Here is a 13,025-nt window from a genome sequence, read left to right on the forward strand (position 1 = left end):
TGGCCATCAGCTGTGGCTAGTTGGCTGTCAGCTGTAACCAGTGAGCCATTGGCCACTAATATAACTGCTGTGGCTAGGCTAGGAGAAGGAGAAGAGAGGAAGAATGGAGGCTGGCGAGAGGATGGCGGCTGGGCTGGCAAGCGTGGATGGCGGTTTGCGGACAGTGTGGATCCAGCCTCCAGTGAGAGTATAGTGCCGCCAGAGAGAATATAGTGGTATGACTCCCCTACCTGTGGCTCCGTGGGTGTTCCTTTTTGGCCTCACCATATCCTGCGTTCTTATGTGGGGAGTGGGACCAGAGACCCTGCAGGCCTCCCCGCACGACAAATGGCGCAGCGAGCAGGGTCTCCCGCATGACACTCCGTCTCCCACTAGATGCCAAGTCAGAAATCTGGGCAGGGCTACCAGCCAGCATAGACCAGGATAAGATGGTTCCTTCTGGATTTGTGCAGCACACCCAGCAGTGCCACACGTCCTGTCATTGTTATCTCCTCAATGTATCTGAACCTCATCCTCTCTTCTCACACCCTTGCCCCTGACATAGCCCGAGGCCGCCATCTGTTGCTTTGGCTCTGGAGATACTGTCCCAGCTGGCCTCTCTGCCTTCAGTCTGGCTCCCCTAAGTTCATCATCCTCTCCACCTGGAGGGCTATGACATATTTTTTTCCTGACCGTTAAGAGACTGCATGATCTTAAAACGGGGGTAGGGGAGAAAGGAAAATAGATAAAAGCAGAAACTGATAAAAAACACCAATTGTATCCCACCAGAGGATGTTTTTCCTAAAATGTAAATCTTACTTGGTCCCTTGTCTATATCAGACCTCCTAAAGTCTTCCAGACAATGAAAGGATTAGGCCCAGTTTCCTAGACAGGTGTTAAGATCCTTCTGGGTTTGGTCCCCATCTCTTTCTCGAGCACGCTCCTGCCCCCTGCTCCCCTCGGGTGCCGTGATGGTCCCTCGCCCAGCATTTGTGGGTTCCCAAGTGTGGCAGAAGGTTTTCTGCATCTGGGCATGAGCTGTCTCCTGCCTAGACTGCTTGTCACGTCTGGTTTCCCTGGGACACTCTCCTGGAACTACACAAGGCAGTAGAGAGGTAATTAATGCTCTCTGGGGTCACCTGAGCTGAGTTCAAGTCCTGGACTTGCCACTTAGCAGCCACACTCTATATGCAACAATTCTAGCATCTCCTCATAGGATCATCACAAAGATTCAATGAAGTAAGTACGTGTAAAAAGCCCATGCCTGCACTTAGTAAGTGGTCAATAACTGTTAGTCCCACTGACCTCTTCCTGACTTTACTCACATAAGGCAATTTATTGCTCTCCTCTTGTTTTCCTGAATGGATTTTCACTCTGCAAGAGAAAGGCACGCTTAGAAGCAGCTGGAGAGCAAAGACAAGTTCCAAGCTTAGGAGCTGAGCCTTGACCCTGCCACTCATCTGTAAAAAGTCATATTCCTGGGATAATCTCTGAGGCCCCTTTCAGCGCTCAAAATATTCTACTTCAGGAAATGGGGAATATTGAATTGTCCAGGAATTACGAATACAAGGTATAATAAAATGGCAGGTAGTGAAAAACTGGGAAATCGACTAGTCACTAGTCTAATAGTAGAACCATTTCTGACACAAAGGCAAAGAGGCTTGGAGTGAAGATCCAAAGGGCTCTCTGATGAGCATGGTGTATAATCTTAAATCTCACGTTTTTTGGTGACATGTATGTTTTCTGCCCGACTGTCTTTCTTTTCATTTGCAGCAGAAATTGGTGTTCTGGGACCCTGAAATTGCCAGTTAAGTGAATTCAGGATAAGCAAAGTGTTACTATTTTGAAATCTGGTGCTAACCCTGATCATAATTAATTTTTCAGGTACCAGAAACATGAGCATAATATCAGTTACCCAAATCTCAAAAGAGTATTTATAAGGAAGTTTACACAGAAGGTTGCAAGATTAGAATAAGAGTAACTAGCTTTTGATGTGCTGACAAGAGTAGGTGGGCTTAGGGCCTCTCCCCTTGTGTTCAACACACACTCACATGTGTACACATACCATCGGGCAACTGCTGTGAAGAGAGACAACTGAAACCTGCTTAGAAGTTCCATTTCCTCACGATCAGAACACCCACAATATCAGGGTGGGACTGGTCCAGAGTCCATGGGTAACTCTGGATGTAGGGAGAAGGGTTGGGAGGACTTTACCTGGTGGAAGCAGTTCCATCTTGGTTAATAACCATCAGACCTAATTCCCAGCTGAGATCAGGTGTTTGAGGCCTGAGTCACCAGTCAAAAGCTGACTGATGAACAGGTTCTCCGTGTCTTCATGTGGAGGTCATGTCAGCATCTACTTGAGCCCCTTCCCGAGAGTGAGGCCAGGAGCAGCTGGCCCTCCTGTGCCTGGCTGCTCCATTGCCCAGCCCCCCTCAGCGCTGCCTGGACCAGACTTGGAGGCCAGCTGACATGGAGCCCCAGGAGAGGCGACAGTGACCAAGTGTGTCTACTTTGAATTGGTTTTAGAGGATGGCATGTTTCAGGGAAGAATTTGCCTTGAAAAGTTTTACTGAGAAGTTATAAAGATAATTAGCAGATCTTTGATAGAGAATTTAAAACATAGCCACACAGTGTCTCTCACTGTATTTCAAAGCCAGAGGAGGCTGGTGTTGGCAGGGTTAACGCTGGAGGTCAGGCTGGAGCTGAGGGTGTTCCCTAGTGGGGTTTCTCCCAACAAGAGGTGCTGGGTGACTGAGCCCTTGAGCGTGCCCTGTTAGTATGGAGGTTAGATAAGCCCCACACGTGTGACCATACCAGCAGGGCGCCAGCGCACAGAAGGCAGGCGGGAAGGAAGCGTTTCACTCTCACAGCCATTCAGTGGATCCCTGTCCTGATCAGGCTTTGCCACCACCATCCATTGAAACAATTCCCTGCATTGTCACCAAGCTGCGGGGCTACTAAATCCAACAGTACTGCTCAGCAGTCCTCAGCAGACTTATCTGCAGCAGTTTTTCACACAGATAATCAGACCTTCCTTCTTGGAACATTGTTGTCATTTTGCTTCCAGGACTCCAGGTAGACAACTCCTCACAGGCCTCACTGGCCACTGTCTCCCAGTCTCCTTTTTGAGTCGTCCTTGTCTCTCCCTCCTCTCAGCACTGGAGCGTTCTGGGGCTCGATTCTCTCACCTCCTCCTCCCTCTATCTCCGTTCCTCTTGAAGATCTCACCAGAGAGCAGGGCTCTAAGGACCAAGTATATGCTGATGACTCTCAAGTGTACCCATAGCCCAGACCTCTCAGACCTGCTTAGTCAACAACTTACTTGCCATGCTACTTGGATATTAACAGGCATCTCAAACGTCCTAAGCTCAATCCCTGACACATATGCCCCTCCTTCAGTCTTTCTCAGTTATAGAAAATGGTGACTCCATCTTTCTTGTCGTTCAGCCAAAGATCTTGAAGTCAGCTTTTGACTCCTCCTCTTGTTTTTTTCCTCATACTTTGTATACCTATCCTGTTAGCAGATCCTATTGGTTTCCACCTTCAGAATATATCCAGAGTGTGACCACTTCTTACCACCTCTACTGTTTCCACTGGGTTCAATCACCATCATCCCTTGCTTGGATCTTGCGATTAGATCTTATCAGGTCTCCCTTGCCTTCTCCCAAGGTTTCTACCCTCGGCCACTGCTGTCATTTCTCAACACAGTCGCCAGATTAGTCTTTTCAAAGACACAAGTTGGATCAGGATACTCTTCTCAGAATCCTCTGATGCCTGGCCAGCTGTTATAGGCTAAGTTGTGTCCCCCTCAAATTCATATATTGAAGCCCTGGTATCTCAGAATGTGACTGTATTTGGAGATAAGGCCTGTAAAGAGGTGATTAAGGTCAAATGAGGCCATTAGTGTGGGCCCTAATCCAGTGTTATTGGTGTTCTCATAAGAGAGGTAAGGACACCCGGAAACCCTAGGGATACACATGCACAAAGGAAAGACCATGTGAAGAGGCAGCATGTAGGTGGCAATCTGCAAGCTAAGGTGAGAGACCTAACAGGAGACCAACATTCCAGCACCTTGATCTTGGACTTCCAGACTCCAGAACTATAGAAAATAAGTGTCTGTTGCTAAGCCACTCAGTTTTTTTTCTGTTGTTGTTATGGCAGCCCTAGCAGCTAATGCACCATCCCTTTCACAGTAAAAGCCAAAGTCCTTACAGTGGCCAGCAAAATCCACTGTGTAAATTTGCTTTTGCTGCTGTAACAAATACCGCAAGCTTAGTGGCTTAAAACAACATCAATTTATTATCTTATAGTTTTAGAGTTCAAAGTCTGCAGAGGGTCTCACTGGGCTGAAATCAAGGTGTTGGCGGGGTCATATTTCTTCTAGAGGCTTTAGGGAAAATCTGTCCCCACACCTTTTCCAGCTTCTGGAACCTGCCCTATTGCTAGTGGCCTTTTCCTCTATCGTCAAAGGCAATAACTGCATCACTCTGACCTCTGCTTCTGTTGTCACATCTTCTCTGACACTCTGACTTCCTCTTTCATATATAAGGACATTGGGCCCACTAGATAATCCAAAATAATCTGATCATCTCAAAGTCAGCTGATTAGCAAACATAATTCCATCTGCCATTTTAATCCCCCCTTGGCAAGTAACAGAACATGGTCACAGTTTCCAGGGATTAGGACGTGGACATCTTCGGGGGACCATTATTCTGCTGACCACATTCATCACCTCTGTTACTTCTCTGGGCTCATCTCCCACCTGTCTCCTCACGTCCTCCATTACCACCACACGGACTTCTTTGCTTTTCTGGAAAAGGCCAGATGTGCTAAGCAAGCTCCCGCTCACACCCTTTGTGCCTGCTGTTCCTTCTGCCAGGCACGCTTGCCCCAGGTGTCAGTGGGATGCCTGCTGTCTTCTTTCCACTGGGATGTTCCCTGGTCTCCTTGTACCAGATAACAACTGCAAGCTCCAGGAGAGCAGAGGCTTTGCTGTGCTCCCTGCTGTTTCCCACACTTGAGAGTGCCTAGCAAAAAGACGTGCTCGATAGATATTTCCCAAATAAATAAATAAAGGGAATACAAAGACTCATGCAAAGACAAAACGAAGTTACACTTCTACGCTTATAAAATATGGGTAAAATTCTACATTTATAAGTAAAAACTGAGTTGCAATTTACAAAAGTTCTTAGACACAGGAAAGTAATCAGTACAAGGGTAAGCCACCACCTGTGGGAGGCTCTTTGCCTGTGACAGGCATAGAGCACTGTGCCCTTTTAGGGCCCAACACAGTTGTCAGGGGCACCTTAGCTGAGAGCTCATTTGAGAGTTTTGAAAGCTGTGGGTGCAGAGGGCCACAGAACCTACATGTAGGATCTGAGGTTTGGGGGAAATCACGGTAGGTTCTGGCAACTCTCTGACATTCCTGGCAGCAGTTGGTTCAAGTCAGCAAGGTTGTGAGGGCCAAGGAGGGAGACTGTTTTATTTACATACCTCAAACCATTTCCACCCCACGGATGTGAAAATACTTACTTTGGGGAGGCAACAGCTTTTGTTGTTGGTTGGACATAATTTTGGTTTTTTGAAGGTGGAGGAAGAGGAGCTAGCCTGAAATTAAAAAGTAAATAACAAAAAAGAGAAATTTGGAAATTCAGAAATGTGTTTTAGTATGCCCAGATTAGGTAAGTCCCATAGGGACCCAAAATTGGAATATATGGGCTGACGACGGGAGTCTTTCAAATCAGGATTGTCTTTGGCAACCTCTGGCCGAATGCCTTGCTACTTGTTCACTGTCCTAGGGGGTCCCTGGGTTGGTAGCACAGTGTGTCCCCCAGGTCCGAAAGCACTTGGTCCAACCTGGAGGGGTCACCCGTCATGGGGCCCTTTGGTTGGAAGCCCCCCTTTCCCTGTTGCACTAATTCTGCGACCTCCTAATTTAAAATGACACTGAGCCTAGTCAGGGCTGGCAGTAACGGGCTGGCAGGGCCACGCTGTGCAAAGGCAACGTGTGTGGCCCTCTTGGGATTTTGCTATCAAATTGACTGTTTTGGAAATTTCGTGAGAGAAAGAAGGCTGCAAATGGAACTCAAGCCCCGGGCTCTAGTCCATCCCAGGTAATCCTTACTGGGGCTTCCCTGTGGAGCGCTTTCTTGGTGGTTGAGGGGTCTTGATTAGCTTCCGTGGTCCCAAGTTCCAGGGGTCCCAGCAGGTGCAGTAGATGAGAGGGTTGGGGTACATGGCAGGAGGTCCAGGACAGCCTTGGCTGCTAAGTCAGAAGGCCCCTGCTGAATGGGAAAACAACAGCAGAGTTACACCATTCAGAGTCAAAGTGACAATACTTAGAGACAAATTGGGAATGACCCAGGAAAGGCCCAAAACACAGATGGTAGATTCTGAAAGATTTTGATCTGGTACAGGGTCTTGACTGTAGAATAACACCTCACCCCTTGCGACCCAATAGGCTTGACTTGAAAGCAATTTAAAATTTGCTGTGACTACGTGCTTACTGTGAGCCAGACACACAATAAGTGATCAATTACTGTCATTCCCATTTTACAGATGAGGGTACTGAGGCTCAGAGAAGCAAGTTGCAGAATTGGGAACAAACACGAGTCTGCCTGACTCCTAAGCCCATGCCCTTCCATCAGGTCACATTAGTTCTTACTGAAGTGAAGAGAAATCCCTACAGCTGGTCCTGTACAGAACTTTCTGGAAAATTAGCTCTGTTAATCAAATTAAATTGGATCTCCCAGTTTCTCATTCCTGGTCACCTGCCTGAATTATAGTAAAAACTCTTTCTTCTTGGCTTAATAAAAAGAAAAACAAAAACAAAAATCCCTAGTATGAAAGTTTGCACAAAAGACAACTACCAGAAAAATATGGAGGTTTTATCACACTTGTTCATCTTTTTTTTCCCCAGCACCACACTGAAATGAGAGTACAGGATTAAAAGAGATTTAATTCCATAAGAACAAAGAGAATGGGGGAGGAGACAATATTGCACAATATACATTTGTCACAACTTCCTATTTAGCACACCATAGGAAGCTACAGCCTCTGTGCTTGCAGAAGGGGTATGAATCAGGAGCCAATTTCCCAATGAACTAGGAGCCAATTCCGGTATGAAAGGCTCCAAATGACTCAGAACTTGGAACTGATTATCTGATGAAACTGATAGGGATTTCACTCTGTTGGAGCGTGTGGTGGGTCAAATAATGCTCCTCCCCACCCCCCACCAAAAGAAAAAAAGAACAACACCCCAAAACATGTTCTAATCCCTGGACCCTGTGAATATGTTATTTTATGTGACAAAAGGAGCTTTGCATCTATGATTAAATTATGGATTTTGTGATGAAGAGATTATCTGGATTATCCACGTGAGCCCAAGGTAATCACAAGTGTCTTTATAAAAGGAAGTGGGAGGGTCAGAGCCAGAGGGGAAAACGGTCAGGTAGGAGTGATCAAGGAAGGGGGATGAGCCAAGGACAGTGGGCAGCTTCTAGAAACCGGAAAAGGCAAGGAAGGGATTCTCCCCTGGAGCCTACAGAAGCAACACAGTCCTGTCCAACACCTTGATTTTAGCCCAGTGAGGCTCATTTCAGATTTTTGACCACAGAACTATAAATTGGTTTGTTTTAAGCCACTAGATTTGTGGTAATTTATTACAGAGCAATTGTAATAAAACAAAACAAAACTAGAAAATTTGGGGGAAACTTACCAAAAGAAACATAGAAACCTAAGAAAATAAAAATTGCATAATTACTCCAGGTTAAAAATATTATATAAAGAAGTATACATAATCATAGTAAGGTACACATTGTATATATTTATGCAAACACTCAATATTGATTTAACTGAAAAGTGACTTAACTCTAAAAGATTGGGGGGGCGGGCACTGGAGAGAGGATGTGTAAGTATTAAATCCTACATACCAGACCAGGAAGTCAATAGAAAATGTCTAAAATTGAAAAATTAACAAATGGAGTAGAGAAATTATTTAGCAGCATGAAGCTAAATTCCGAAAGAAATAGCAAAAAGAGTTGAAAATAACTGTCTCTAGGGAACACACTGAGAATAGAACTGAGAAGTAAGGAGGGGTGGGGCAGAAATTGTAACGTTTCATCAATGAATTTTTATCATGGTTTGATTTTTAAATGATGTCGGTGAATTATTTGATAAAAAACAAAACCAACACCAAAAACATTATGAGAGCCAAGAGACCAACAGAAGCATTACAATGACAGCCGATTTAATTCAAATTTCTAAGTCAGTGACTGGTTTCCAATAGTACACTGGAATAAATTTACTTAAGAATCAGCTGAAAAATGAAACAAACCCTTTTTCTATACCATGACTGAAGCTTGAGAAACCCAGTTCACGAGGTCTAAGGACAGGGCCTCCATATCTAGCTGTTTGTGTTCTCCCGTGTTTGGGGCCCTGGTCAGGATATCTCAGGGAAATGAGTTCAGGGAAGCAGATCTGGTGGAACATCCTAGGTGAGAAGACAATGCCACAGGGGCTAGAATTCAGGTGAGAATCTGAAAGGAGGCGGCAGCAGTAGCAAGGTAGTAGTTTTGCTTCTGTTTAGGATCTTGTATCAGCTTCCAGTGAAGACAGGGTCCAATCCAGAACTCAGGGGAGTTAGCAGGAGGCCCTGAGGCAGGAAGTGAGCGGCTAGGGCAGGCCAGCTCCCAGAAACTGCCTTCCCTCTTACATTTCTTGTCTGCCCATCTGGACTGTGCCATTCCTGAAGTCCTGGACTTCACCACGTCATTCTCTGTGCCCTCCACCCCCTGCCAGAACCTGGCAAGGTAACTTGTCTGCAATGAGTATTTGATAAATATGTATTGCCTGACTAATAAAGTGGGTGGCTGTAAGCACAGGAACTAGTTCAACAAGGAGAAAAGAGATCCACAGATGAAACTGCAAAAATGTAACGGTCACTACAATGTCATAGATAATATTAAAAGTTAGAATTAAAAAACCAAAATGCATAGGTAAATTATGGCACAACCACTAGATGGAGTTTTACATAGATTTTTAACTGACCACTTTAAAACCTGTGGAAACATGAAGAAATGTTTATAAACAAAGATATAAAATGGTATGTATGCAATGGATACAATTTTGTAGAAGTATGTACCTATACAGAAAAGGATTAGAAAAGAATATATTGAAAAATGAAAATTGGGCCAGAATGTCAGTATTATGATTTTGTTTTTTCCTCTACAACACTCTTTACTAAAATTTCCCTTGGGCTTTTGGGTCAGATGGGCCTGACGGCATAGAGGCTCCTCTGCTTACCAGCTGTGTGACCTCAACAAATTTACTGTTTCTCAGTTTCTGTTTCTCAGAAAATTCTCAGTTTCCTCATCTGGAAAATGGGAACATGAGAGTTTACACCTCATTGGGCTGTCATGCACATGAAATGAGACCATGTCAGGAAAGCTCTTGGCATACTATCTTGCACACATTAGGTTCTCAAAAACTGGTAACTGAGTTAGGAATATTATGAACCCCAATGGTATTTTGTTTACAGAAGCTTTCCTTTCTAAGTTTTTGGGGAGAATAGGTTTATTCATTTGTGTGTGTTAAATTGAAATAGGATCATTGTAAAGAAAATTATAGCACAGAAAAACCTAAGGAAGTAAAAATTATCCAAAATACTAAACATCTAGAAATGACCTCTGAAAATATTTTGGTTAATGTCTTCTAGAATTCTCTCTAAAGAAACAGTTTTATATAACTGTCCATAAACGGAAATAAACTCTACTTATGTTGTAGATAATCTTTTTTCAATAATGTCCTGAGCTTCTTTTAATGTCAGTAACTATACATATAATCATCAATTTTTAAACTTAAGTTTACTGTGGAGAAAATTTTTAAATGTACAAAAGCAGAGAAAAGAGTATAATGAGCTCACCCACCATCTAGCTTCAACAGGTAGCAATTTGTGGCTAATCTCATTCATCTATACCCAGTCCACTCCTCCAACATCATATTATTTTAAAGTAAATTTAAAGCAAATGTATAACTTAAATTATACTTAAAGCAGATCTTTAAAGCAAGTCTGAGATTTGCTCCTGTATCATCATAACTGTGTAAATTTCTATTCAATGAATGTACCTGTTTACAATTTTAATCAGTTTTGTATTGATGAACATTTTGTTTTTTCCTTTCTTTCTATTATAAACAATGCTGTGGCATATATGCTTTTGCTCTTAAAAAGTGAAGGCCCTAGGAACATTTGTGACAACATGGATGGATCTTGAGAGTGTAATGCTGAGCGAAATAAGTCAGACAGAAAAAGCAGAGAACCATGTGATTTCACTGATATGTGGTATATAAACCAAAAACAACAAAAGAACAAGACAAACAAATGAGAAACAGAAACTCATAGACACAGACAATAGTTTAGTGGTTACCAGAGGGTAAGGGAGGTGAGGGGTGGGAGATGAGGGTAAGGGGGATCAAATATATGGTGATGGAAGGAGAACTGACTCTGGGTGGTGAACACACAATGGGATTTATAGATGATGTAATACAGAATTGTACACCTGAAATCTATGTAATTTTACTAACAATTGTCACCCCAATAAATTTAAAAAATAAATTAAAAAAAAAAAAGTGAAGGCCTCTTCTTCCAAACACCCATGGAGGTGATACTCAAAATATTTAATAACTAGTAAGACAATCAGAATATATATGGGCTACAGGGCTGGAACAGGGGAACTGGTGGACCCCACTCCTACCCTCATGCCAGGCATTAACCCCTGAGTTGCTGAATCATGAGGAAGTCTGGGGGTGCCAGGGGAGGTGACGGGCTTGGACAATGTATACTCGTATACACACAAGCAGTATGGTACTATTTCAATATTCCAATAACTGTGCATAATACTAACTAAACATCATCCCTCAACTTCCAGTACTCTCCCAAGAGGAAACCACTGTTAAGTTGTTTGGGGTATCCTCCCAGAAGTGTTCTCTCTCTCTCGATACATGAAGATTTTACATACATGAGAGCATACTTTACACACCAGGCCATGCCTTGCTCTTTATACATAACAGGATATTTAGTAGGTATTTCTACATCAGCATAGACAGATCTACTGTATTCACAGTGGCTTGATGTTGCATTGCATGGCTCTAAGCATACAGAAGTGTGTGTGTGTGTGTGTGTGTGTGTGTGCGCACGCGCACGCGAGTGTGCACATGCGTGTGTGATTTAGGATTCTTTCTCCCCATTCTTTGCCATTCCTGCATCGCTCCCTAATGACTTTGCCCGAGGCTCAGTGGACTGAATGTGCCACCTTGTGACACCAGGTAGCGGACCCTTCAGAAAGGTCACTGGTTAGTATTAATAATCAGAAGAAAAAAAATTATATAGAACATCTTTTCCAAAGAGCTTACCTTGGACTGTCCAAAGATTTGTTTTTCCCACGTGGTTCTTTCCCAAGTTGAGAGTCTTAAAGACACCACAATGTTATAGAGAAACTGTTTCCCATCGAGACAAAATCAGAATTCATTGTAGGTTAAATCCAGAGGTTCCAGAACTCAAGAGTTTACTGGTCACTCCAATGCCAAAGCAGAAAATGCAGAGTATGTGTAGTGCAGAGAGACAGACTTCCAGTGAATCCCAGGCACAGGCGTTTACAAAGGTTGAACTGGCATGAGCGCAAATGTCCCTTCTAAAGACGATTCAGTCTGAGTCTTCTGAAATTGCAATGAAAGTCAAACTCGGGGAGAAAGTCACCCCTCCATTCAGATTCCCTTGACTTGGGCCTTGAGTTGTCCTTGAGGTTTGGCCAGAGGAGGTGGCAGGCCAAGGTTTGTTTCTTTTATTGCTATGGAAACAGAATGGCAGCACCTGACTTGCTCAGGCACTCTGCTCTTAAAGAAAAAAAGGCTGGAGAAGCAGCCAGTTAAGAAATTCTCCAAGACATGAGACAAAATACACTGACGATATACTTTCAGAGGAAATTAAACAGCACTGTTAGGCTTAACTGGCCCATCGCAGCAGTTGCCAGACAGGACCTGTGATGGATTTTTAAGCTCCTCTGATATTTGCTCACAAACACCTAAAACTCTAAAGTAGCCACTTCCTTGAATTTCAAGTTTTGAAATCTGTAGAAGTACAAATCCCCCAGGGCAGGAGTCTTTTTCAGGTGCCAGGAATTCAGGGTTTTTTTTCCCCCCAAGTAAAGCTACTTTTTCTCATTAAAGAAAAAAATGCCTGCTTATTATAGACCAGCGGCTTTCCTTTTATTTTATTGCAACTCACTATAAGAAATATATTTTATACATTTTGAAATAAAAAGTTGTATGAAATAATATCCTTATTACTAATTCTCATCTGATTCTTTCTCTTCTACGTAAAATGAAAGCTGACTATAAATCCACTGCACTGATCTCATTATCCACTGATGGTTCACAACCCATAGTTTACAAACCATTGTTATAAATTTATGCATTCATTGTATTCCACATTTATTATCGACTGTGTGCCAGGCACTTTTGTGAGGTACCTCCATTCCTGTGGTCCATAGAGGGGAAAGAGACAATTGTGGTCACCCAGCAGCCTAGCCATCTGTCCCCTCCAACCTTTCCTTAGGGAAAGAAGACTGCGGGACTGTGCATCTTTGGGGTTGAGTTTATAATATCCTGAGTCTCTTCATCTGGTCCTCAGGAGAAGGGTCTGCAGTCAAAGACGAGTAAGATTCCTCAAGGGAGGGACAACTTAAGCCAGACGGGACCCCTTTGGGACTCCCATGGGCTGACATAATAAAAGTCAGGAGGAAGCCATACCCCTCCTCCTTGTTCTTACAGAAGCTGCTGATGCATGCCCCTATTGTGCAAAGGACCCATTAGAGCAATAAGATCTGGCTCTTTCTGCTTAGCTCATGGGATAGTTTTACCTTGTGAGACTTGCTCCCCCAGGGGTTGTACTTACTGCACCTTAGTCATCTGGGGACGATGTGCATCGGTTGCTTTGGGACAAATATGTGGGAATTGGAAATATTTTTATTATAGTGTGGTGTAAGAGT

General features: G+C 43.5%; 1 protein-coding gene across 4 annotated transcripts in view; it reads right to left on the bottom strand.

The window, feature by feature from the left end:
* FLACC1 (flagellum associated containing coiled-coil domains 1) overlaps positions 1-11,818 on the bottom strand; it is a 38,734-nt gene extending 26,916 nt beyond the window's left edge. For 2 of the 4 annotated variants that reach the window (XM_074340003.2, XM_019726798.3), the window contains exons 1-4: positions 11,392-11,817; positions 6,107-6,266; positions 5,515-5,589; positions 1,305-1,353 (exon numbers count right to left, since the gene is read on the bottom strand). In XM_074340003.2, the coding sequence (XP_074196104.2) occupies positions 1,305-1,353; positions 5,515-5,589; positions 6,107-6,219 (237 nt within the window). In that variant the 5' untranslated portion in view covers positions 6,220-6,266; positions 11,392-11,817. Of the gene's footprint in view, positions 1-1,304; positions 1,354-5,514; positions 5,590-6,106; positions 6,267-11,391 lie in introns of all 4 variants that reach the window. The other 2 variants (XM_019726799.3, XM_019726800.3) reach the window with 2 other exon arrangements.
* Positions 11,819-13,025: the final 1,207 nt, after the last annotated feature.

The sequence above is a fragment of the Rhinolophus sinicus genome, chromosome 17 (assembly GCF_057876585.1).
Source record: "Rhinolophus sinicus isolate RSI-liver-muscle chromosome 17, RSI-T2T, whole genome shotgun sequence".
Classification (NCBI taxonomy): domain Eukaryota; kingdom Metazoa; phylum Chordata; class Mammalia; order Chiroptera; family Rhinolophidae; genus Rhinolophus; species Rhinolophus sinicus.